Below are 25,589 nucleotides of genomic sequence, written 5' to 3' on the forward strand. Positions count from 1 at the left end.
ACCTCCCAGTCGCGAACCATTTCAACTCCCCCTCCCATTCCTCAGACGACATGTCCATCCTGGGCCTCCTACAGTGCCACAACGATGCCACCCGAAGGTTGCAGGAACAGCAACTCATATTCCGCTTGGGAACCCTGCAGCCCAATGGTATCAATGTGGATTTCAGAAGTTTCAAAATCTCCCCTCCCCCTACCGCATCCCAAAACCAGTCCAGCTCGTCCCTGCCTCCCTAACCTGTTCTTCCTCCCACCTCAAGCCGCACCTCCATCTCCTACCGACCAACCTCATCCCGCCCCCTTGACCTGTCCGTCCTCCCTGGACTGACCTATCCCCTTCCTAACTCCCCACCTACACTCACCTTTACTGGCTCCATCCCCGCCTCTTCGACTTGTTTGTTTCCTCTCCACCTATCGTCTCCTCTATCCCTCTTCTATCCGCCCCCCCCCCCCCCCCTATTTATTTCAAAACCCCCTTCCCCTCCCCCTTTTCTGATGAAGGGTCCAGGCCCGAAACGTCAGCCTCTCTGCCCCTATGATGCTGCTTGGCCTGCTGTGTTCATCCAGCCCTGCACCTTGTTGTCCCACTTCTTCAGATTGAACTCAGTTTGCCACTTTTCCTCCCACTGAATCAAAACATTAATATGATCCGGCAGTCGACAGCCATTCTCTTTATTACAAGGCCAGTTTTTGTCTCTGCAAATTTCACAAGCACAGCTCCCACATTTTAGTCTAAATCATTCGTGCATAACAAAAGCAGCAAGGGACCTAAAACTAAGCACAGTGGAGCACCACTAGAAAGCACTTTCCATTCTGAAGAAGGGTCTAGGCCCAAAACGTCAGCTTTCATGCTCCTCTGATGCTACTTGGCCTGCTGTGTTCATCCAGCTCTACGCCTTGTTATCTCACATCCACCACTACCCTTTGTTTTCTGTCACAGAGTTAAATATAAATCCTACTCGCCACATTTCCCTGCATCCCGTGAACTTTAATTTTCCTTAACAGTCTGCCATGTGGGACATTGTCAACATGGATCGTAGTAAGTCATTTGACAACATCAATTGCATTACCCTCAGAAATCTTCCTGCAGACGACTTCAACAAATTCAATTAAGTTACACCATGCTCAATATTAGTGCTACAGTCTTGTGTTCAACAAATAACACTATCAATGTTTGCTTCCCTCGATGTTTCCAAGCTCCTCCCAAACTGATTTTACGTTTTGGTCCCTCAATGGAAGAGCTTTTTCTAATGTACTGATGTCATTCCCTTGTCAGAAATATCACCCACTTTTACTTTTTGTTTATCTGTCCTAAATGTAAAACATCCTTTGTTATTCCATTCCCAGTCTCTGTCACCTTGTAGCCAAGTCTCTAATGTCAGTAAAATCATGTCCATTTACCTCAACTTGTGCGTTCAAATCACCCTTTTTGTGAATGCTTTATGCATTTAGATAGAGTGCCTTTAATTCAGTTTTTTAACGTTCTTCATTTTCATCCTATTTGATGTTTGCTTTATCTGGCTTCTGTTTTCACTCAGTACTTTTCTACTTCTACTAGTTTTACTTCCCTTGATTTTGAACTCCTGTTTTAAATTCCCTTCTCCTTACCTTAAATCAGATTTAAACCCTTTCCAACAGCATTAGCAAATCTCTGTGAGGTTATTAGTCCCAGTCCTGCTAAAGTGCAACGTGTCCATCTTGTACAGGTCCCATCTGCCCTAGAACTGCTCAGTGCCTCAGACGTTTGATGCCCTCCTCCCTCCTATACTAGTCGTCCAGCCACATGTTCAATCACTCAATTCTCCTGTTTCTGTGCTCACTGGCATGTGGGGCTGGGTGTAATCCTGAAATTTGGAGATCCTACTTGTCAGTCTTCTTCCTAGCTCCCTGAAATTTACTTTCGCCACCTCTTTTCCCTTCGTACCTAAGTCATTGGTACTGAAATGGATCATTATGTCTGGGTGTTCAGCCATGCACCCAAAAATACGCTGTAATAATTCTATGAGATCCTTGACCCCAGCACAGAGAGGTAACAAACCATACTGGAATCACGTTCATAGGCACATCTATTCCCTAACCAGAAGATTTCCCTATCACTCTTTTTCCTCCCCCTTGCACAGCTGGGTAACTGATGATGCTACACCTTGATTATGACTGCACTCCTCTCGGGAATAATCGTCCTTGCCAGAATCCGAAGGAGAAAAGCAATTTGCTAGCAAGGTTGTCTCAGGGGTATCCTGCACTGCCTTGATTCTCTTGAACTGCCTGGTGGTCACCGTTACTTATCTGCCTGCACAACCCTATGTTACCACCTTCCTAAACGTGCCATCCATATAGTCACTGTCTCCAATTGTTGCTTGATTTCCGAATAAATTGTAAATGGTGACACATCCTGCATAAGTTCATCTCAGACCCACAATGGGTGCATGACTTTGTGCATTTCATTCAGCGGAGCTGTCCCGCCATATTTTAACTATACCGACTACTTATTACAGGTAGAATATCTTACCCAGTTACTTAACAACGTCTCATTTTTTTGCACCAATTTAAGAGCCAAGTCCTGGATTGTGAAGAAAGTAAATTTGAATAACTACTTCACCTAACTGATCATTAACCAAACTCTCAGCTACTCTCCATTACAGATTGTTTACCCTATCTAAGGCTAGAAGAAAGTTACTTTACTTTCTAACCTTGCTTTAATGATTAGCCCAGTAAAATCCATTTAAATGCTATCTACAGACCATGCTTAATAACTCCTCGCTCGCAAACTCCATAATTTGAAAGCTCCACAGACAATTTCAAGTAAAATGTGCGATTCTGAGGAAGGTACAGGAGAAGTGAGATCTGGGTGTATATGTGCAGAAGTCATTGAAGGTGTTGGGGCAGGTTGAGTGATTAATAAACAAAGTTTTCTAGGCGTGTTGAATCTGTATGAGACACTAGTTATGCCTCGTCTGGAATATTGAGGGGAGGCAATGGCCTAGTGTAATTATCACTGGGCTGTTAATCAAAAGGCCAGTAATGTTCTGGGGTCCTGGTTTCAAATCCTGCTATGGTATGTGGCAGAGTCCAATGATGACTGTGAATCTATTGGTGATTGTAAACCAGATGGGTTTTTCCAACAATGCCCTTTAGGGAAGGAAACTGCCATTCTTACCTGGTCTGATCTACAAGTGACTCCAATGTGTTTGACTCTCAGCTGCCCTCTGGGCAATTCGGGATGGGTGATAAATGCTAGCACAGCCAGTAAATGTCCACATCCTGTGAATGAATTAAAAGAAAAGCCTAGTGCTGGTCACCACCCTTTTAGGAAGCAAATGAAGATATTTGACAGAGGCAGAAAAGATTGAAAGTGATTTCATGGTTGAGGCGCTTCAATAGTGAAGATTGATGAGAGAAATTAGGACTGTGTTTTCCTTGGAGCAGAAAAGGCAGAGGAGGTTTGATGTAGGTATTCAGAACCACAAAGTGTCTGGGCAAAGTAAATAGGAAAGGTTGTTCCTGTTTGTGAAAGAGCTGTGACCATATGCATTACTTCAGCAGCGGTCTAATTGAGCTTATCATAATAATTATCGAAGCAGGCAGATAATGTATTCTGTTGGAGAGTGCGGGACGCCATGCCAGGAACACCACCAGGATTATCTAAAAGTGAAATGTCAACGTAATGAAACAACAACACAGGACTACATGCGTACCAAACAATAGAAGCAGTATTGTAATAGACCGGACTGAGTGGTCTTATGACCAACTGATCACATCTGAGCTCTGCAGTCCTGCTACATCCGGTGGTAGTGCGCTGCATACAGGGAGGCAATGGATGAGAGGTATTATCGCTGGACTGTTAATCCAGAGACCCAGATAATGTTCTGGGGACCTGGGTTCGAATCCCGCCACAGCAGATGGTGGAATTTGAATTCAATAAATATCTGGAATTAACAGTCTAATGATGGTGAATCCACTGTTGAATGTCGGAGAAACACATCTGGTTCACTAATGCCCTTTAGGAAGGAAACTGCCATCCTTACCTGGTCTGGCCTACATGTGACTCCAGACCCACAGCAATGTGGTTGACTCTTAACTGCCTTCTGGGTAATTAGGGATGGGCCAAAAGGACCCCCCGCTCTGGGTTCAGCAATGATGACACCAATGAGCAAACAGACTGCAGTTGCTGCCACGCCTCTGACAGCGCCAGGAGTCTCCACTGTGGGCACTGCCACCGTCAAGAGTCCATGCTCTGGGCCTACTACAGCCAGGAATGTCCATTCCAGGCACTGCCACCACTACAAGTCCAGTCTCTGGGCCTACTGTGACGAATAGTCCCTGCTCCAGCTAGTGCCACGAGTCCAGGCTCCCTGCCTGCCACAGCCAGTAGTCCCTGTGCCAGGCATTGCCACTGCCGCCTGGAGTCCTGATCCATGCTACTGATGCTGTAGCCGTCACCCTGCCGACACCACTCCAGCCTTGAAGGTGAAGAAAGTTTTCAAAAAAAAAATAAAAAAGGACAAAAAGGGGAGAAAGAGAGAAGGATTTTGTTTTATTTCAAAAATATGCTTCATTCACTGTCTATGTGGACTTCAGTAAGGCATTCGACAAGATTCCGCATGGTAGACTGATTAGTAAGGCTAGATCTAATGGAATCCAGGGAGAGCTAGCCATTTGGATAGAAAATCGGCTTGAAGGCAGGAGACAGAGGGTGCTGGTAGACGGTAGTTTTCCAAACTGGAGGCCTGTGGCCAGCAGTGTGCTGCAAGGATCAGTGCTGGGTCCACTGCTTTTTGTCATTTATATAAATGATTTGGTTGTGAACATATGGTTAGTAAGTTTGCAGACAACACCAAAATTGGTGGTGTAGTGGACAGTGAAGAAAGTTGTCTCAGAGTACAATGGGGACAACACTGTGGAGCTGGAGGAACACAGCAGGTCAGGCAGCATCAAAGGAGTAGGAAAGTCAATGTTGCGGGTTGGGACCCTTCCTCAGAACTGGCAGTTCCACACTGTTGTCTCTGACTCCAGCATCTGCAGTTCTTGCTGTGTCAGAGTACAATGTGACCTTGATCAGATGGGCCAATGAGTAGAGGAGTGACAGATGGAGCTTAAATTAGATAAATGTGAGGTATTGCATTTTGGTCAGGTAAAAAAGAACAGGACATATACAGTTAATGGTAGGACTCTAGGAAGTGTCGCTGAACAGAGGGACTTAGGGTTTCATGTTCTTAGTTCCTTGAAAGTGGAGTTACAGGTAGAGAAGATGGGGAAGAAGGTGTTTGGTACGCTTGCCTTTATTGGTCGGTGCAGAGTATAGGAGTTGGGAGGTCACGTTGCAGCTGTGCAGGACATTGGTGAGGCCACTTTTGGAATACAGTGTTCAATTCTGGTCTCCCTGCTCTAGGAAAGATGTTGTTAAATTTGAAAGGGTCCTGAAAAGATTTATAAGGATGTTGCCGGGGTTGCAGGGTATGAGCTATAGGGAGAGGCTGAATAGGCTGGGACTATTTACCCTGGAGCGTCGGAGGCTGAGAGGTGACCTTTATAGAGGTTTATAAAATCATGAGGGGCATGGATAGGGTAAATAACCAAGGTCTTCTTTCCAGGGTAGGGGAGTCCAAAACTAGAGGGCATAGGTTTAGGGTCACAGGGGAGTAATTTAAAAGAGACACCTGAGGGGCAACTTTTTCATGCAGCAGGTGGTGCGTGTGTGGAACAAGCTGCCAGAGGAAGTGGAGGAGGTGGGTACTACAACAACAACAACATTTAAAAGGCATCTGGATGGGTGCATGAATAGGAAAGGTTTAGAGGGATGTGGGCCAAATGCTGGCAAATGGGCATGGATTGATTTAGATTAACTAGATTAATTAATCTGGTTGGCATGAATGAGTTGGGTTGAAGGGTCTGTTTCTGTGTTATTTAACCCTATGACTCTAGGTCCTGATTAAACCCACCTGAACAAATGGGCACTTTGCTGCCCCACCCTCTCCAACCACTGTGCTTCCCTTCCCAGAAATGAGAGATGTTGCCCACTGCTGTACCTTGTCACCATCTCACCCATGTTCCAGGGACATGGGAACAGCCAGGCCTGGTGTCGCAGCCCAGGCGAGAGCAGCACAGTGACTGGAGAGGGCTGGGAGGCAGGCAAATGTTGCAGCTGAGGGTATAGTGCCAGGGAGGTGAAGCAGTATCTTCAGACCAGCCCAGGTATATGTACCCATAAGGGCAGACTCTTCTGCAGCCAGTTATAGCCCCAGCATATATGCAGAATTGGGCTATTTTGCATTCTGGACAATTGTTTCAATTTTAACCTGTGAGCTTGTTCTGTATGTTGACCAGAACATGTATTTATATAGCATCTTTGATGCTAGTCAATTAATACAGAGACCAAAGTGATGTTCTGGGCACAGGGTTTGAATATCACCATGGAAGATGGTGGAACATGAATTCAATAAAAATCTAGAATTAAGGGTCTGTTGATGACCACACAAACCATTCTCAATTGTCAGAAAATCCTATGTGATCTGCTTAATGGCCTTTAGGGACAGAAATCTTCTGTCCTTTCCTGGTCTGACCCAGATGTATTTCCAAATCCCCTCTTCACTGGTTCCAGGGCAATTGAGAATGGGCAGTAAATGCTAGGAACAGCCGCATCCCGTGAATCGAAAAAAATAGTTTAATATATGTTAACAAGCCACTGGAACTAACGTTTGAGGAAGCAGAGAGGTTGAGTGGTTTAGAGAGGAAATTTCAGAGTTCAGGTAACTGAAGGCACAGCCACCAATGATGGAGCAATTAAAACGGAGAATGTGCAAAGGGCCAAGGTTGGAGAAAGTAAAGATTTGGTGGGGGTGGGGAGTGTACAGTTGGAGGCAATTACTGAAATAAGTCATGCTAAGTTCGTGGGGGGATTTGAACTCGATATGAATTTTACAATCAAAGCTATTGTGGACTGGAAACTGATGCAACCCAGTGAGCCTGGGGTGAAAGGTGAAGGGGAGCCAATAGATTTTATGTTCACAACAGGTGGTAGAAGCTCAGAGAGGAAGGTTTAAGCCAGAAAATAGATCCCTGGGTTCACAGTTGCTCAGAAATGATGATATGCAGTTAGAGGAACAGCCAAACCCAATTAATAGTGAAAGCTATCATGACAACATTAGTGTCGCAACAGAGATTTGTTTGACATCAATTTAGCAACCAGAAGCTGCAGTCTGGCTCCAGCCTGAGCCCCACATACATGTATAATTAAAAGAAAAGAGATTGCCCTGTGGGCTTCAGAGTCTAGAAAAGGATGAGTCAGTGATGAGGGGGAAGGGGCCAGATGAGCTAAAAGTAAAACAAAAGATATTACTGTCCTTCAAATACCAGACAAATCATTGCAAAATAAATAAATAACGCACCCAGTCTGTGGGCGTGAAGATAAGATTCAGGATGAACACATATGTGAATATCCTGTGCGTATGTAAACAGAGACATGCTTGTGTTTTGGGGCCTTGGGGGTGAGTGGGGTAGGTGAAGAACTGGTAGCTCAGCCTTAAATGTAAAATGGGCCTTACTTCACTGATGTCAAAATTCCTGCAAACTGTAAAAATGCCATAAATTCCTGACTCACTCAGTTCCAATCACTCCTCTTCTGGAAGCATAATATACCAACCAGCACCGACATGAATGACTGCCCATTTTGCCTATAAAATGATTAATCTCTCCGAATGACTCATACACTGTACTAGAGCTACAGGGGTTACTGGAAAGCTTTCATCCATTGTTAGCCATATGGTTGAAGAATCCCTGGGTGGGAGTGGGAACAGAAACACAAAGCAAAAACAAGATGAACTATGCACACTATTTCCTCATTTAAGAAGCATCAATGGGAGTGTTTCCATTCTCCAAACATCAGATACAGTGACTCACTATCTCCAGTAACACAGGAAGCACAGTCTGCTGTTTCCCCCCTCCCCATATTGACCAAACCTGAATAATTCAATTGATGTGACTCTGGCTTCCAGCACCTGCAGTCCCTACTGTCTCCAAACTTGAATGACTTCTTGTCTAGTGACAAATCAATCTCAAACGAACAGTACTCTATTCTGTCTCAGTTTCCTGAGAAGTGGGATGGATGGTAGGGCAAAGATCTCTCCCTTGGACGGTTCCCATTGCAGGGCTGGAAAACCTGTCACTCAGTGATGTCTCATTTCTGTCAATGGGCAGACGCTTGGAGCAAGGGAAATAATTTTAAAAGAGAAAGCTAGACTCTGCTGACTGAAATGAAGAACGTACCAGGAGATATAAACAAAATGTTTGTCATGGTCAGAATTTAAGGGTCAATGGTATAGGTTCTCGTTATCAGTTAGTGAATTGGTAACAAGGAGCAATAAACGTTGAAATTAAAAGCAGACAAGAAGGTTGCAAAGGAACTCAGATATTAAGGTTGTTGGGATGCATATTACTGGCTCCTTGGACAGGTAAGATAGTGGTGAAGGTGCTAAAGACCCAAGCACAAAGCCAGAAATTGAAGTTAACTACCTATAAACGTGAAAGTAAAAAACTAATTGAAAAGAAGTGAAATGCAATGAAGAGGAGATCTGGAAATTAAAAACATAAATCCCACAGTGATCAGATTATGAAGATTGCGAACAAATACTAGGGTTCATTTCTACAAAAAAAAGTATAATTCCTTTTACTCATTCATAGGATGTGGATGTTGCTAGCTGGGCCAACATTTATTGTTCATCCCTAATTGTCTTAGAGGAGGTGATGCTGAGCCACTGCACTCCCTGTAGTGTAGGGGCATCATAGAGATGTACAGCATGGAAACAGACCCCTTGTCCAACTCATCCATGCCGTCCAGATTTCCTAGATAAATCTGGTCCCATTTGCCAGCATTTGGACTATATCCCTTTAAACCTTTCCTATTCATATACGCATCCAGATGCCTTTTAAACGTTGTAATTGTACCAACCTCCATGGCTTCCTCTGGCAGCTCATTCCATACATGCACCACCCTCTGCATGAAAAAGTTGGCCCTCAGGTCCCTTTTAAATAAACCGGGACCGCATGGTGGCTCAGTGGTTAGCGCTGCGCCAGGGACCTGGGTTCGATTCCACCCTCGGGCGAAACAGACCTTGCCCCTATCCATACCCTTCATGATTTTATTAACTTCTAAGGTCACCTCTCAGTCTTCGACGCTTCAGGGAAAATAGTCCCAGCCTATTTCAGCCTCTCCCTATAGCTCAAACCCTCCAACCCCGGCAACATTCTTGTAAATCTTTTCTGCACCCTTCAAAGTTTCACAACATCCTTCCTATAGCAGAGACCAGAATTGCACGCAATATCCAAAAGTGGCCTGACCAATGTCCTGTACAGCCGTAACATGATCTCCCAATTCCTGTACTCAATGCACTGACCAATAAAGGCAAGCATACCAAATGCCACCTTCACTATCCTATCTACCTGTGACTTCACTTTCAAGGAACTATGAACCTGCACCCCAAGGTCTCTTTGTTTAGCAACACTCCCCAGGATCTTACCATTAAGTGTATAAGTCCTGCCCTGGTTTGCCTTTCCAAAACGCTGCACCTCACATTTATCTAAATTAAACTCCATCTGCCACTCCTTGGCCCATGGCCCATCTGATCAAGGTCCCGTTGTACTTTGAGATAACTTTCTTCTCTGTTGACTATACCTCTAATAAACAGTGCTCTCGGGGAAGGAATTCCAGGATTTTAACCCAGTGACACTAAAGAAACAGCGATGTAATTCCTAGTCAGATGGTACCTGGCTTAGAGGGGAGCTTTCAGGTGGAGGTGTTCTTGCCTATCTGCTATCCCTACACTTAAGGTGATAGACGCCAAGAATATGGAAGGCGCTGTAATCTCAGTTTCAGATTGACACCAGTTTTGCTTAGGCCGTCAGTTCCACACTTGGTCTAAAGCTGCCTTGATTTCAAGGGCGGCCTCTGGAGTTCAGCTGTTTTACTAATGTTTGAACCAAGGCTTTAATGAGGTTGGGAGCTGGGTCCTGAACAAGTGCTGCTCGATAGTACTATTTATGACACTTTCCATCACTTCAAAGAAGAATAGACTGACATGGCAGCATTTGGCTGGTTTCAACTTGACCTGCTTTTTCTGTGCAACGAGACGTACTGGACAAGTTTCCAGATTGTCATCTACCTCACAATGTTGTGGTGTACTGGGAATAGCTTTGTGACAGTGCTTCATGTTCTCGAGCACAAGTTTTCCATACAGTTGGTGGAACAATAAATGTGGGAGCAAGGCCACCTGTGATTGGAGGAGCAGTGAACAGCTGGCTGTGAGCGAGGGAGTTGCTGGAAAAGTGAATGTCAGGAGAATGGAGGTAAATGCATGAGATGGGGAGGTTGCAAGGGGTTTGGGGATGGTGATCAGTGGGGAAGGAGACTGGAAGGCTGCAACAAGATGGTAGGGGAGACAGGCTGCAAGGGGAATGGGAGAAACAGGGAGAACTGTAAGGCTGGGGGAGACTGCAAAATAGAGTGAATATTTTTAAACCTGTCAACAAAGGAACGTTTAACTGACTGGGAGTCAGGAGGACTTAAAATATCTGAGCTGATGAATTACTTGTCACTGAATTTTTTTAGAAGTTTTTTATTCATTCACGGGATGAGGGTATTGCTGGCCAGGCCAGCATTTATTGCCCATCTCTAATTATCCAGAGGGCAGTTCAGAGTCAACCACATTGCTGTGGGTCTGGAGTCACATGTAAGGATAGCAGTTTCCTTCCCTAAAGGATGTTAGTGAACCAGATGGGTTATTCCCAACAGTTGATTCACGGTCATCATTAAGTTCTTAATTCCAGATATTTTATTGAATTCAAATTCCACCATCTGCCGTGGCAGGATTTGAACCTGGGTCCCCAGAATTTAATCTGGGTCTCTGGATTAACAGTCCAGTGATAATATCATTAGGCCATCACCTCCCCATGCAAGATCTCCAGCTTAAGGCTTTGTATCTTGAAAAATAGAAATGAGGAGCAGGAGTAGGCCATTGGGTCCTTTGAACCTGATTCACCATTCGATATGATCATGGTTGCTTCTCTATCTCAATGCCACATTTGTGCTTTCTCCTCATACCCCTTGATGCCTTTAAAATTTAAAACAAAATTATCTGTCTCTCCCTTGAATATATCCACTGGCCTCCACAGCCTTTTGTGGTTCCACACGTTCTCTACCCTTTGAGTAAAGAAAACTTACCTCATTTCTGTCATAAATGGTCCTGAGTCTGTCCCCTGTCTGATTTTATACTCCCCAAACAAGGAAACCATCCTCCTTGTTTCTAATCTGTGCAGACCTGTTAGAACTTTATGCATTTCAAATAGTTTAGGAGCTGCTGTACAGGGAACAATGTCATGGATGCTACTGTAACGATGACTATCAATTGTTAAAATTAAATGTGAGATTGAGTTCTCAGATGTAGGAAAAAGATAATAACTGCCTGCTCAAAATGCTCCAGTTTTGTGACTCACTCAGAGATAGTAAGAACTGCAGATGCTGGATCAGAGGTAACACGGTATGGAGCTGGAGGAACACAGCAGGCACTATTTCTGAGTGAGTTATAACCCCACTGCGAAGCCTGTTCTATGAATGCCCACCTTGAAGAAGTTGTCTTCCTCCCTCTGGAAAGACTTCAGTGGATCTCTCTCCCACTGCAACCCTCTGGTAATCTCTTTGGCCCTGAAATTCGCCTCCTTGAGCTGACACAAACTGTCCATCTTCTCTCCCACCTATCTGCTCCTCCCATCTCATTGACCAATCCCACCACTCCCTACCTGCACTCGCCTATCACCATCCCATCTACCTTCCCCAGCCCCCCTCCCTCTATTTACTTCTGAGCTCCCTCCCCCCCTCCCCCATTTCTGAAGAAGGGTCCTGACCTGAATCATCAACTTTCCTGCTCCTTTGATGCTGCCTGACCTGCTGTGCTCCTCCAGCTCCATACTGTGTTATCCCAGTTTTGTGACATATTTCCATCCCTAATTGCTCTTAAATTCAGTGAACTCATGCTATTGAAACACATTGGCTGTGACCTCACCGATCTGAAACGTGTCTTTGGGTTTGTGGTAGAAGTGTGTGTCAGTTTTTCTTTGGGACAAGCTTTGTTGCTAATTTATGGCTTTGTTTTATACCAATTTAAATATTCTGGAAATAAATGATTCCGTTGTGTGTGTGGCTTTAATTGAGGGGTGATAATTATCGAAGGTATTGATGAATTTTTCTAATTCTGTGTTAAAATTCGCCATATGCCAACACAAATACAGCATGTAGTACAGGTAACTGTATCACCTCATAACTGAGTTAGACCGAATGACAAAGCAGCTGTTGAAAGCAAAATGTAATCCCTGAAATTTTAAAACTAGACTTTTTAAAATCTTGAACTTGCAAATAAAAATGATTTTGTGCCTTAATTACTGCTTTGCCTTATTAAATAAATTTCTTAAAAAATGTGATATTTGTATTGAATGCTGGGGAGCAGGATGTCAGTCTGAAAAATAACCATTCATTGCTATCCCTCCTTTGAACAATTCTGCATTCTTGTAACTTGTAGTTCCATTTGAATCACTTTTGTTGAATGTATTCCTGTGGAGCACCTTGAGATGTGTCAATATTTTAAAGACTAAAAACATACAGGCTATGATGTTGTTTACATAGAAGCAAAGAAAATGGCAGGAATAGGCCGTTTGGCCCCTCGAGTCTGCTCCATCATTAGAACCATAGAAATCACACAGCACAGAAGGGGGTTATGTGGTCCATCTTGTCTGTGCCAACCCCAGATGCCCTTTCTAATCGTTCGTTGTGCATGATTATCCAATTTAGTACTATGTTCTCACTTTCTCCTCATATCCTTTTGATTGTTTTAAACCTAAGAACTATACCAACATCTTTCCTGAAAGTCTTCATTGTTTTGGCCTCAATAGTTCCCTGGGGCTGAGAATTCCATAGGCTCACCACTCTCTGGGTGAAGAAATTTCTCGTCATCTCTGTCCTGAAGACCTACCCCTTATCTTTATTCTGTAACCCTGGTTCTGGACTCCCTGGTCATTGAGAAAATCCTTCCTCAGATAAGATCAAAACTGTACACAATACACCACTGTGGTCTTTCCAGGGCCCTGTACAGTTGCAGCAAGACATCCCTGCTCCTGTACTTCAGTCCTCTCTCTGTGAAGGCCAGCATGCCCGTTGCCTGCTTCACTGCCTGCGCACCTCCATGCTCACTTTCAGCGACTAGTATACAAAGATACCCAGGTCCTGTTACACCTCCCTCTTTCCCAGTCTATCACCATTCAGATAATCTGCCTTCCTGTTTTCACTGCCAAAGTGGATAACCTCACATTTGTTCGCACTTTACTGCATTTGTCATGTATTTGCCCACTTAGCTTATCTGAATCACACTGAAGTATCTCTGCATCCTCCTCACAGCTTACCCTCCCACCAAGTTTTTGTGTCGTCTGCAAACTTGGAGCTATGGCACATAGTTTTCTCATCTGAATTATGAATATATATATTGTGAAAGCTGGAGTCCAAGCACTGATCCGTGCAGTACCCCATTAGTCACCGCCTGCTTCGTGGAAAAAAGACCTATTTATTCCTGTTCTTTGTTTCTAGTTTGCCGGCCAGCTCTCAATTCATTTTCGTGCTCGCCCACCACTCCCACATGCTTAAATGCTAATTTTATATGCTAATCTCTCTTCAGTCGCACTTTATCGAAAGCCTTCTGAAAATCCAAGTCAGCCACATCCACTGGCTCCCCGTAATAATCCACTCTGTTGTTTGTATCCTCAAAGCTTTTCAGATTTGTCAAACATGAGGATTATAAGAGATAGGATTTATAATCATCTAGAAAGGAATAATTTGATTAGGGATAGTCAACACGGTTTTGTGAAGGGTAGGTCGTGCCTCACAAACCTTATTGAGTTCTTCGAGAAGGTGACCAAACAGGTGGATGAGGGTAAAGCGGTTGATGTGGTATATTTGGATTTCTGTAAAGCGTTTGATAAGGTTCCCCATGGTAGGCTATTGCAGAAAATACGGAGGCATGGGATTGAGGGTGATTTAGCGGTTTGGATCAGAAATTGGCTAGCTGTAAGAAGACAGAGGGTGGTGGTTGATGGGAAATGTTCATCCTGGAGTTCAGTTACTAGTGGTGTACCTCAAGGATCTGTTTTTGGGCCACTGCTGTTTGTCATTTTTATAAATGACCTGGATGAGGACGTAGAAGGATGGGTTAGTAAATTTGCGGATGACACCAAAGTCGGTGGAGTTGTGGATAGTGCGGAAGGATGTTGCAGGTTACAGAGGGACATAGATAAGCTGTAGAGCTGGGCTGAGAGGTGGCAAATGGAGTTTAATGCGGAAAAGTGTGAGGTGATTCACTTCGGAAGGCGTAACAGGAATACAGAGTACTGGGCTAATGGTAAGATTCTTAGTAGTGTGGATGAGCAGAAAGATCTCTGTGTCCATGTGCATAGATCACTGAAAGTTGCCACCCAGGTTGATAGCGTTGTTAAGAAGGCGTACAGTATGTTAGGTTTTATTGGTAGAGGGATTGAGTTTCGGAGCCATGAGGTCATGTTGCAGCTGTACAAAACTCTGGTGCGGCCGCATTTGGAGTATTGCGTACTGTTCTGGTCACCGCATTATAGGAAGGATGTGGAAGCATTGGAAAGGGTGCAGAGGAGATTTACCAGGATGTTGCCTGGTATGGAGGGAAGGTCTTATGAGGAAAGGCTGAGGGTCTTGAGGCTGTTTTCGTTAGAGAGAAGAAGGTTAAGAGGTGACTTGATAGAGTCATACAAGGTGATCAGAGGATTAGATAGGGTGGACAGTGAGAGCCTTTTTCCTCGGATGGTGATGGCTAGCACGAGGGGACATAGCTTTAAATTGAGGGGTGATAGATATAGGACAGATGTCAGAGGTAGGTTCTTTACTGAGAGAGTAGTAAGGGCGTGGAATGCCCTGCCTGCAAAAATAATAGACTCGCCGACTTTAAGGGCATTTAAATGGTCATTGGATAAACATATGGATGATAATGGAATAGTGTAGGTTAGATGGGCTTCAGATTGGTTTCACAGGTCGGCGCAACATCGAGGGCCGAAGGGCCTGTACTGCGCTGTAATGTTCTATGTTCTATGTTCTATGTTCCCCTTCGTAAATCCATGCCTATTGTGCCTTATCCTGTCACTATTTTCCAAATGCTCTGCTTTTAAATCTTTTATAATGGACTAGCAGTTTTCCAAACACTGATGTTAAGCTAACAGATATATTGTTCACTGTTTTCTCTCTGCCAGGTACCTTTTATAAAACTCTATGTGCATAACTTCAGCTGTAGGCCCTCACCAGTCCCACCAATACTCCGAAGAACGCTGTTAGCCAACCAACATTCAGTGGGGTAATGAAGGGGGGTTGGGAGGAGGTTTGTGTGGACCAGAGACACTGGAATGGACCATTTGGGCTGAATGACCTGTTTCTATGTTGTAGACCCAGTGTATTGTGAGATGTGATATACAATTTAAGCATATGTGCTGTTTTGTTTATAATTGAATTCTGAGTATATCCAAGATGGATGACGTGAAAAAAAATTGTGGTTCTAAGCGCTGCTCCTTTCTTGAAGTATTTTCAGTGTTGGAGCTGATTTCCTTGAATTCTAGGAGCAGTAATTACTGTTTCATAAGCTGTTGCATTGTTTTGGAACTTCAGGGAAAAATAAATTTTAAAAAAAGCTCTTTAAAAATAAGGAAGAGAAACAATTACAACATTTAAAAGGTATCTGGATGGGTATATGAATAAGAAGGGTTTAGAGGGATATGGGCCAAATGCTGGCAAATGGGACTTGATTATTTAGGATATCTGGTTAGCATGGACAAGTTGGACCGAAGGGTCTTTCCATGCTGTATGACTGACTAAGTTCTATTTTGTGTTTGCTTTTACTTCTAAGGTCGGCGACAGATTCACCATCTGGGTAATCAGCTCCAGTTAAACCAGCACTGCCTTGATACTGCCTTTAACTTCTTCAAAATGGCAGTCAGCAAGCACCTGACCAGAGGTCGAAAAATGAGCCATGTGATTGCTGCCTGTCTTTATCTGGTCTGTCGAACAGAGGGGACTCCTCGTATCCTTTGGACTGCAAAAATTACATAAAATCTAAAACATTAATTAATGGAGATTTTAAAGTGTGTTAGACTTCAGTTTTGTTTTAAAAGTCCAGATAACCTGTTACCTTTTTTTCTGAAGGTTATCTGTATTTTGAATGTCTACAGTTACTGTAAGCCAGCTCTGTTCTTTGTGACAAATGCCTGGTTGATGAAGAGTAAAGCTTTCAGCACATGTAAGTGCATGGGTTCACCTCATCTTATTAGCTCTGGTGAACAACGTACGTGCTGGTCAGTTTCCATACCTATGATTAGTGTGTGAAACCCTGTCAGTGCACGTGAATATATTGAATTTGGAAATGTTTCAATTGCTACAACTCCAGGACAATGACTTTTTGCATGAGTGTAGGGCTGAGGGAGTAGTACCTCATCAGATAGACATGGGGTAAAGAAGAGACTGGACCAGAATCATGTATCTGCATCCCTTTGCAGGCTCTTTCAGTCCTCAATTTGGTTCCCCTCTTGTCTTTGCATCATCAGGAATTTGTGCATGTTTAAGAAAATGACACCTTCCCATAAAGGAGGCCCAGAATTCCAGCTTCTGAGTCATTGAGTCAGTTTTGCCCTTCCAAATGAAGAATGATGCACTCAACCCTTGGAAGTCCTAGATTTAGGTCATTCTGATGAGACAATATATTTCTCATAAAGAAAATATATCTTGATATCGGAGATAGTAGGAACTGCAGATGCTGGAGAATCCGAGACAACAAGGTGCAGGGCTGGATGAACACAGCAGACCGAGCAGAAAGGCTGACGTTTCGGGCCTAGACCCTTCATCAGAAAAGGGGGAGGGGAAGGGGGTTCTGAAATAAATAGGGAGAGAGTGGGAGGCGGATAGAAGATGGATAGAGGAGAGGATAGGTGGAGATCAGCTTGACTTCGGGAGCCAAATTGTGGCATGCACATGGTGAGTTGGAATAGATTGTTTATAAAGATTAATTTGACCTCAGAGTGATCTTGCATTGTGAGTCATCGAGCCTTCATGTGGAGCAATAGGTAAATGTATTTGCTTCCCATCTCGATTCACAGAACTAAAACACTGCTGGAAATGAAGGGTCAAAGTTTTATGAAGTTAATATCCTCACTGCATTATCTAGCCCCTCCACAAATTTGACAGGCATGCTTTTAACAGGGAGTGCTTCCCTATCGAAGTTTCCATGCACCTACATGGTCTTTGTGGTGAATTCACAGATGCAGGTCACTACTCCACAAGTCTTACTAGTCACTGACTTTGTTCCCCCAGTGCAGATGCCAACATGATGTGATCATGCTGTATTGTGTTGATTTATGAAGCTGTTAAACGACTGAAGAATCAACTCTGATATTCTGGTAGGCAGCAACTGGACCAACAAACTTACCATCCCGTGTTGCAGCTTTTGTAAATATACCACATGTACAACAGAAGTTGGGCTTATCTTTCCACTCCTGAGGGTTCAACCTGAGTAAACTGTTAGCAAATAATCACCATGCTTACTAATTGAATTAGAATGTAATTGATTATGTCATTAATACAACATTTTGCTGTTGTTTGATACTGACACTAACTGAATTAATTATAGGACCTTCTTCCAAAAATAGTGTTCATCAACTGTGGCAGCAGATATGATATTAGTCCCTCTTCTGTGGTGTGAGGTTTTCCACCTCTTGAACTCCCTAAGTCCTTAGATATGAAGTTTCAAGTGACTAAATATTACCACCAGCAGCATCGAGTGCTAAAGTATCTTATCACTAGTGGCTGTGCTGGTGACTGCGTGAAAAAATTTGTTGTGCATGGTTTGTTTAAAGGTGTCTGTAAGGGAGAAATGGTTTTAAGCTGTTTAACTGCAGCTCATAGTAAGGTATTCACAAGATCCAGTCCAGATAAGAGCCTTTTCAGTGTACTTTTTGTCATGGTTAAAAGTTTTGGATATAGATCCTTTTGTGTTGCAAGCAGAGATTTGCAAGTTGAGTAAGTAGCCATCCAACTGCTAATGCCCTAGGGACTTGGGTCAAATCCCACGATGGTAGATGGTGACATTTTGAGTTCAATAAAATCTGAAATTTAATAAATCTGGTCTAATAGCAATCATGAAACCACTGTCGCTTGTCATAAAGTCCCACCTGATTCATTCATGGATTTGACCCTAAACTACCCTTCGAAATGCCACTCAGTTCGAGTGGCAGTTATAATCATATTGTTTAGATGAGGCACTTCTGCCCATCAAGTGTGTACTGTCAAAAGTATGCTGCAACCTACACTGGTCCCACTTTTTTGCACAAGGTCCATAGCCTTCAATGTTATGAGACTTAAAGTTCTCATCCAAATACTTCTTAAAAGTTGAGGTTTCCTGGCTCAACTACCTTACATTCCACACCCCTACCACGCTCTGAGTGAAAAATAGTTTACTGAAATCCCCTCTAAACCACTTGCCTTTCACTTCTTCATCATCCTGTCCATTCCCCAAAATTAGATACAGCACTGCACTGTCCCTGTAGGGCCATCTGCATGTTGATGTGAAAAGTTCTCCTGTATAGATTTCAAGAAATCTATCTGTCTAAAGCAATGATTATCCAATTAATATTGGGGTAGTTGAAATCCCCTAGTACGATTACCGTATATAATACCCCCTGTATAATTACTGTATTACACACTTCAATTAATCGTCTACATATCTGCTCCACAGTTGCCTGCTGATTGTTTGTGCCCCCAATAATACATTCCTAACAGTGTGACTGTCCCCTTTTTATTTCTAAGTTCTATCCGCAAAGCCTCTTTTGATGACCATTACATGATATCCATCCTCCATTTGGGGTGGACAACAAACCTTGCCAGCATCATATCCCATGCTAGAATAACAATGGCCGTTTGAGACGGACATGCAAAGAATCAGCGATGAAAAGTTGAGACATAACTGCCTTCATTCAGCTACCCACTCCCATTTTATTAAGTATAAATCTCTCAGCCAGAGAGATTTGAGCCCCTTTTGTTCAGCATTTCTGGTGTAAACTTGAACCCATCTGCACCTGAATCAGTGTAATGATAACTCAGCTAAGCTGACACATAAATCCCCTTGGGCGAGCTTCAGACATACCTGTATCAGAGAGATGAACAAAATTATTAAATCTCAAGTTATTGTTAATGTACTTATACCTAGTAGTCTCTGTTAAATTTTACAGAACACAAGAGCATCTTGGTCATTTAATGATGGAGGTCACAAAATGTTTCGCACCTTGCCTCTCAATGATTTTTAAAACATTTGCAGATTTAATACACTCATTGTCAAAGAACTGATGTACTGCCAAAGTACACGGAGCCATTGACACTAGATAATCAGAGACTACCCCATTCACCTTGCCTTGCTTAGAGGTTTATGTGGACATCTTGTTTCAGGTTAGTCATGTGTGTTTGGTAGGAACAATTACTTACCTTTACTGGGATTGTTTTGTACAGACTACTGCAGTTCAAATTGGCCCCTGTCAGAATTTCAAATGGAATTATTGGGTGAGTGTAATGGATTCTGCGCACTGCTGTTCATATCCTTTGAGTCACTTTTGTGCTACTCTGGTATCCTTGGGCAATGTGCCTTTAACTTTAAAGTCAGGCAGTCAAAGCCCCCACTGTCTTTGAGCAGCGTTTGAATCAAGGATTTTCCAAGTACCTTGCAGACTGTTGACATTGTGGTGTTTAGAATTGGAAGAACAGAAGATTGTCCTTATAAGATCCCAGCATAGGCTCTGATGCAAACTGGTGCTATTCCCTCTAATGAGAGAGGGGAGAAAACATGCTGGGGATTGACTTGTAGGCAATTGGAAAAACCTATGGGATGGAGACTGCTTATCTTGGAATAATTGAAAACTGTAGTCCTACAAAAGCTAAAGTTGTTCACATTTATCATAACATGCCCACACCAAATGTCCAATGGCACAATTTGTGTGAAGTGCAGGGGAGTTCTCTCCAGTGTGCTGGACAAGATTTATTTTGCATTAAACATTACTGATAAAACTATACAAGGCATCAATCAGACCACAGCTGGAATACTGTGAACAATTTTGAGCCCTAATCTAAGGAAAGATAGACTGGCATTGGAGACAGTCCAGAGAAGGTTCACAAGGCTGATACCAGGTAGGAGAAACTGTCTTATCAAGAAAGGTTGAGCAGATTGGGCTTGTACTCGTTAGTGTTAGAAGAATGAGATGTGATCTTATTGAAACATACAAGATTCTTAGGGGATTTGACAGATTTGTACATTGCAGAAGAGGCCCTTCAGCCCATCAAGCCTGTGTTGACAAAAATACACCACCATCTACACTAGTCCCACTTTCCTGCAGTAGGCCCTTGCCTTTAATGTTATGACATTTTAGGTGTCCACCCAAGTACTTTTTAAAGGTTGTGAGGTTTCCCATCTCAACTACCCTCGCAGGCAGAGCATTCCAGACCCATACACCACCCTCGTGATGAAAAAGCTTTTCCTACCTTTCACTTTAAAATTATGTCCCCTTGATACTGACCCTTCAAGTATCTATCAACCTCAAAGGTTCTTTCTCCTTGTGCATGTCAGAGATGGAGAGGAATTTGCTGTCTTGAGGGTAGTGATTCTGTGGAGTTCTTTACCACTGACGGCTGTTGAGGCTCAGTCATCACGATATTCAAGGCTGAAGTAGGCATTTTACTCACTAAAGGAATTCAGGGTTATTGGTAAAAGGCAGGAAAGTGGACTTGAAGGTTATCAGATCAGCCATGATCTCACATAGTGGCGGGGCAGACACAATAGGCTGAAAGACCTACCTTGCTCCTACATTTTATGATCTTGTGGACTTTTTTTGGTCAAAATTTCACTATCTGACGGATTTGCTATGTGTAAGTTTCTGACCATGTTTTCCTGCATTGCAACACTGACTGTAATCATGAACGGTGCTATGTAAATGCGGTGTTCCTCTTTATAAATAGAAACACAAAATATAAAACCTAAAGCTATTAATTGATTTTAGTCTGTTTGCCTGGCTACAGGGATGAGACAGTTCCATTAGATAGGTTGGAGACAAAAGATAGATTAGAGAAGTTGAACTTGTTTACCTTGGAGGGAAGTCCAAGAGGACATTGCTAGATGGGAAGATACCGTCGTTTCTCATCAAAGGATGGAGAATGAGAAGGCACAGATTATAATGTAATTTACAAACTACTCCAATCTGATGTGAAAAAAAACTTTTTTTGACACAGTGAGTAGCCTGGAATGCGGTGCTTGGAAATGTGGTGGAGGCAGTTTCAGTGAGACCTTAAGCCATGAGAGGTGAGTTTTGGCTCATTGAGTCAACTCTGTCATTCAATGGGATCACAACTCCACTTTCCTGCCTTTTACCAATAACCTTTAATGCCCTCACTGATTAAAAATCTGTTTGTCTTGGCCTTGAATATAATTAATGATCCAGCCTCAACGACCCTGTGCAGTAACAAAATATTCCACTGATTCATTACCCTCTGATGAAAAAAAAGTCATCCTCCTCTCTGTCTTACATGGAAAACCCCTTATTCCAACATTCCCTGTATTATTTTTCTGCTCTGTGGATCTCTAACGTGCATGTGTAGTAGTTGCTTCCAGCGGCAAAAGCCACTGTGTCGGCACATGTACAGAGCCTCCCAGCTTATAGGGATATTGCTTTGGTCTTAGACTCTCCCATGAAGGAAGCCAACTTTTCTTCATCTACCCTGTCAAGGTCCCTAAGGATCTTGTATGTTTCAGTGAAGTCACTTCTCACTGTTGTAAACTCCAATTACGACAGGCTCAGCCTCTTCTCATAATATGTTCCTTTCGTAGCCGATATCAGCCTGGTGAACCTTCTTTCCACCATCACCAATGTCAGTATATCTTTCCTTTAGATGATGGAACCAAACCTACTCACAGTATTCCAGCTGTGGTCTGACTAATGCTAGATACAGTTTTAGCAAAACCTCTCTTTTTATACCCTCTTTCCTTTGAAATAAAGGCCAACGTTCCGTTTGCTTTCCCTATTAGCTGCTGAGCTTGTATGCTAGACTTCTGGGATTCATGCACGAGGGCCCACAAGTCTTATGGAGATTTAGGGGCAGATAGGGTAGGTGCAGGTAAGATGTTTACCTTTGGTGGGGAATCTAGAACCATGGGGTATAATTTAAAACTCAGGGCGATACCATTTTGTCTGAGTGGAGGAAAATGTTTTTGTACTTAAAGGTTGTGAATCTTGGAATTCTCCACTGCAGAGGACTCTGGAAGCTGAGTTTGAGTGTATTGAAGGTAGAGATTGATAAATTAATAATTGCCAATGGTGTACAAGGTCACGGGAATGGATTATGTGAAAGGCATTCAAGAGTTCATTCAGCCTTGATTGTATTGAATGGCAGGGCAGGCTTGATAAACTATTTAGCCTTCAAGGGACATTTGGCTGCTCTAGTCTTGCTAATATGCATGACCACACACTTTCTCACCTTATATTCCATCTGCCAAGTTTTTGTCCATTCACTTAACCTGTCTGTATCCCTCTGTAGACCCTATGTTCTCCTCAGCACTTGCTTTCATTCCTATTTTGTGTCATCTACAAACTTGGCTATAGTATGTTCACTTCTGTCAACCAAGTCATCAATATATGTTGGCAATAATTGTAGTCCCATGCTGATCCCTTTGGCAATCCACTGGTTACAGGTTGTCATCCTGAAAATACCCCATTATCCCAATTCTCAACTTCTATTAATTAGCCAGTCTTCTGTCCATGCTAATATGTTATCCCAACACCAGTTATCTTAATAAGTAGCCTAGAGTGCAGTCCTTTTTAAAAATCCATATATATTGCATCTACTGGTTTCCCCCTTATCCTGCTTATTACCTCCTCAGAGTATTCTAATAAATTTGCCAGGCAACATTTTCTCTTTAATGAAGCTATGTAGACTCCTTCAAGAAGACATTATAAGCTTATTTGAAGAGGAGCAGTGCTCATCCTTATGTAGGAGAAAGCAGGAGAATGTCTCTAATTGTAATTTAAAAAACTGATGTAGACACAATGGGCTGAATGGTGACATTCTGCACCATAATGATTCTTTGATAATTGAATACACAATGAAGTATGCTCTCCACCTGAAACTCAACCCATCATTTGTCTGCCTTTTCCATTGACCGATGTTCTCCTGAAACCTCTTACAGTACCTGATGTTTGCCAAATGGGCAATTACGTTGCAGGAATGATTTTAAGATTGTGTCCAAGTCCCAAAAAATCTATCGGTTTATCCACACACATCTCTCATTTTGGGTGACTAAGGCCAGTTGCAGCACTTCTGTATTTGCTGAGATTAACTAAACAAACTGCAGAATGGGGATTAACCAAGGGACCTTGATGGAAAAGCTCAGCAGGTCTGGCAGCATCTGTGAAGAAAAAAAATCAGAGTTAACGTTTCGGGTCCGGTGACCCTTCCTCAGAACAGGTCACTGGACCTGAAACGTTAACTCTGATTTTTTTCCTTCACAGATGCTGCCAGACCTGCTGAGCTTTTTCAGCAACTTCTGTTTTTGTTCCTGATTTACAGCATCCGCAGTTCCTTCGGTTTTTATTAAGGGACCTTGATGGACTGTGTGGTACTGCATTCACTGATTGGCCACTTACACGATTTGCGAGCTCTTTTGTTGTTGCTTTCACTGTTTCTCTTTCAGTGCTGTGTTTAAGCAAAATAAAAGCCCTATTTCATGGAGGTCTGAGATTTAAATCCATCTTCCCAGTTGAACATGTTATGTAACATTCAAGTGATGGTGGAGGGTGACTTCATAGCTGTTTTGTGTGGCACCACACCGTGCATTGAGCTCTCCATATCTGTCATTCTTTCAGTGATGCTCCTGACAAAGGAGGTTTTTTTTGGGGTTACAGTGGGATGATGTCACTGTGTCACGGTGACTAAACTGATTAAGTGATTTAACAGCTCAGTACTTGTAGGAACTACATAATTTGGTTGTTCGAGGGATGGAAAGGCAGAAGCAGGGTGCTGTTGCTATAATGTAGTGAGCAGCCTGCACATCTTTAATGGCAGTGAAATCCTAACAAATGCAGAACAAATTTTATCATGGGTTGGGGGTGGGGCAATAAATATTCTGTACCATCTGCAGACGTAAATGTTTTCATGTCCACTTCTTTCAATGTTTCACAGCTCTGATTGTTTAGTTGGGTGTGGGTGGGGGTTTGGGATTGGATGGTTGGGCACACAGTAGGGAGGACAGATTCTGATCTGCAGGACTAGGAATAACAGCAGCAGATTTGCTAGGAACACTCTGTACAATAGTCCTTTATTTAGACATCTTATTAAACTTTCACAGAGCGAAACAGAAGCAGGAATCACAATGCCCTGTACAGGTCCATCTGCAGCATGTCAGATTCAGTCAATAAAAGATTTATATCTGGCAGAGCCCATTTGTGCTTCTGACAGAAGGCTAAAGGGGAAGGAGGTACAAGACGTTATGTGTGCAGTTTCAGAGGAAAAGGGCAGATTACGAAGATGTTGAACCACTGAACACCAAACTCCCTCAGCCCTGAAGCAACAATGATGTTGATTAGAAAGTGTTTATGTTCTCCTTTTGGCGGGGAGGGGTTGGAAAGAAGAATGAGCGTGTATCTGAGTTACTGATCACTCTTAAAAACTGATTTGAACACATACCGTTAACACCCAGATTTACTGCGCTCCTTAGCCAGAGGGACCTTCTGAACAGAGTAATTGTTTCCAATTTTCTCAGATCTGTTTCTGTTTTTGAGTGAATAGTGTGGGTCTGCAGATTACTTTAGGGGGAATCATTGTCCTGAGAGTTTGTGCAGAGGTGTAGTCTGTATTTGGATGCTTAACAATTTTCTTTCTTCTCCTCTCTCCATGATTACTCTACCCCCACCTTGAGCGAAATGGTACATTTTTTTGGATAGTATAATGAATGCAAAAATGACAATTGCTGGAAATCCAAACGGGAAATGCTGGAAATACACAAGTCATTACTGAGACCATAGGAGAAAATAAGCTGGCATGCTTCCAGTTCCAACCAGTTGCTGTCTTCCACTTGTAATACCAAATGCATCCACGAGCTAATGCAGAGGCGAAATGAATGCGGGAGTTACTTGCCGAAATGCGGTTATGGTACCAAATACAAATTTTATTCAGTGAGAAGCTCAATTCCATTGATTTGGTTTGGCTGACCAAAGAAAAGAGCCCAACTTTAGTCTTCAGTCTGTGCTGAGTTAAGTTTTCTCGGTTGGGACATGACCGTGGGATAGAGTGAGGGGTTGGTTGTGGGCATGTAGGATATGTGGATTCCTAATCATTATTGAAGGATCCCTTTCTGGAAGCTCATGTTGCTATGGTTATCTGACTGGTTTGTGATATATGTTCTTCCTGTGTTCAATAGGCCTGTCAACATAGCTTGTAACCTGAGATAGTAGGAACTGCAGATGCTGGAG

General features: G+C 43.0%; 1 protein-coding gene across 1 annotated transcript in view; it reads left to right on the forward strand.

Annotated features, from left to right (window-relative positions):
* The first annotated feature begins 6,904 nt into the window (after nucleotides 1-6,904).
* The window catches only part of LOC109917284 (transcription factor IIIB 90 kDa subunit-like), a 311,075-nt gene continuing 292,390 nt past the window's right edge, over nucleotides 6,905-25,589 (forward strand). Inside the window, exons 1-2 of the mRNA XM_048600010.1 lie at nucleotides 6,905-6,971; nucleotides 15,947-16,120. Coding sequence (XP_048455967.1) covers nucleotides 6,905-6,971; nucleotides 15,947-16,120 — 241 coding nt within the window. The remainder of the gene's footprint in view (nucleotides 6,972-15,946; nucleotides 16,121-25,589) is intronic.

This window comes from Rhincodon typus, chromosome 8 (assembly GCF_021869965.1).
Source record: "Rhincodon typus isolate 14 chromosome 8, sRhiTyp1.1, whole genome shotgun sequence".
Classification (NCBI taxonomy): Eukaryota; Metazoa; Chordata; class Chondrichthyes; order Orectolobiformes; family Rhincodontidae; genus Rhincodon; species Rhincodon typus.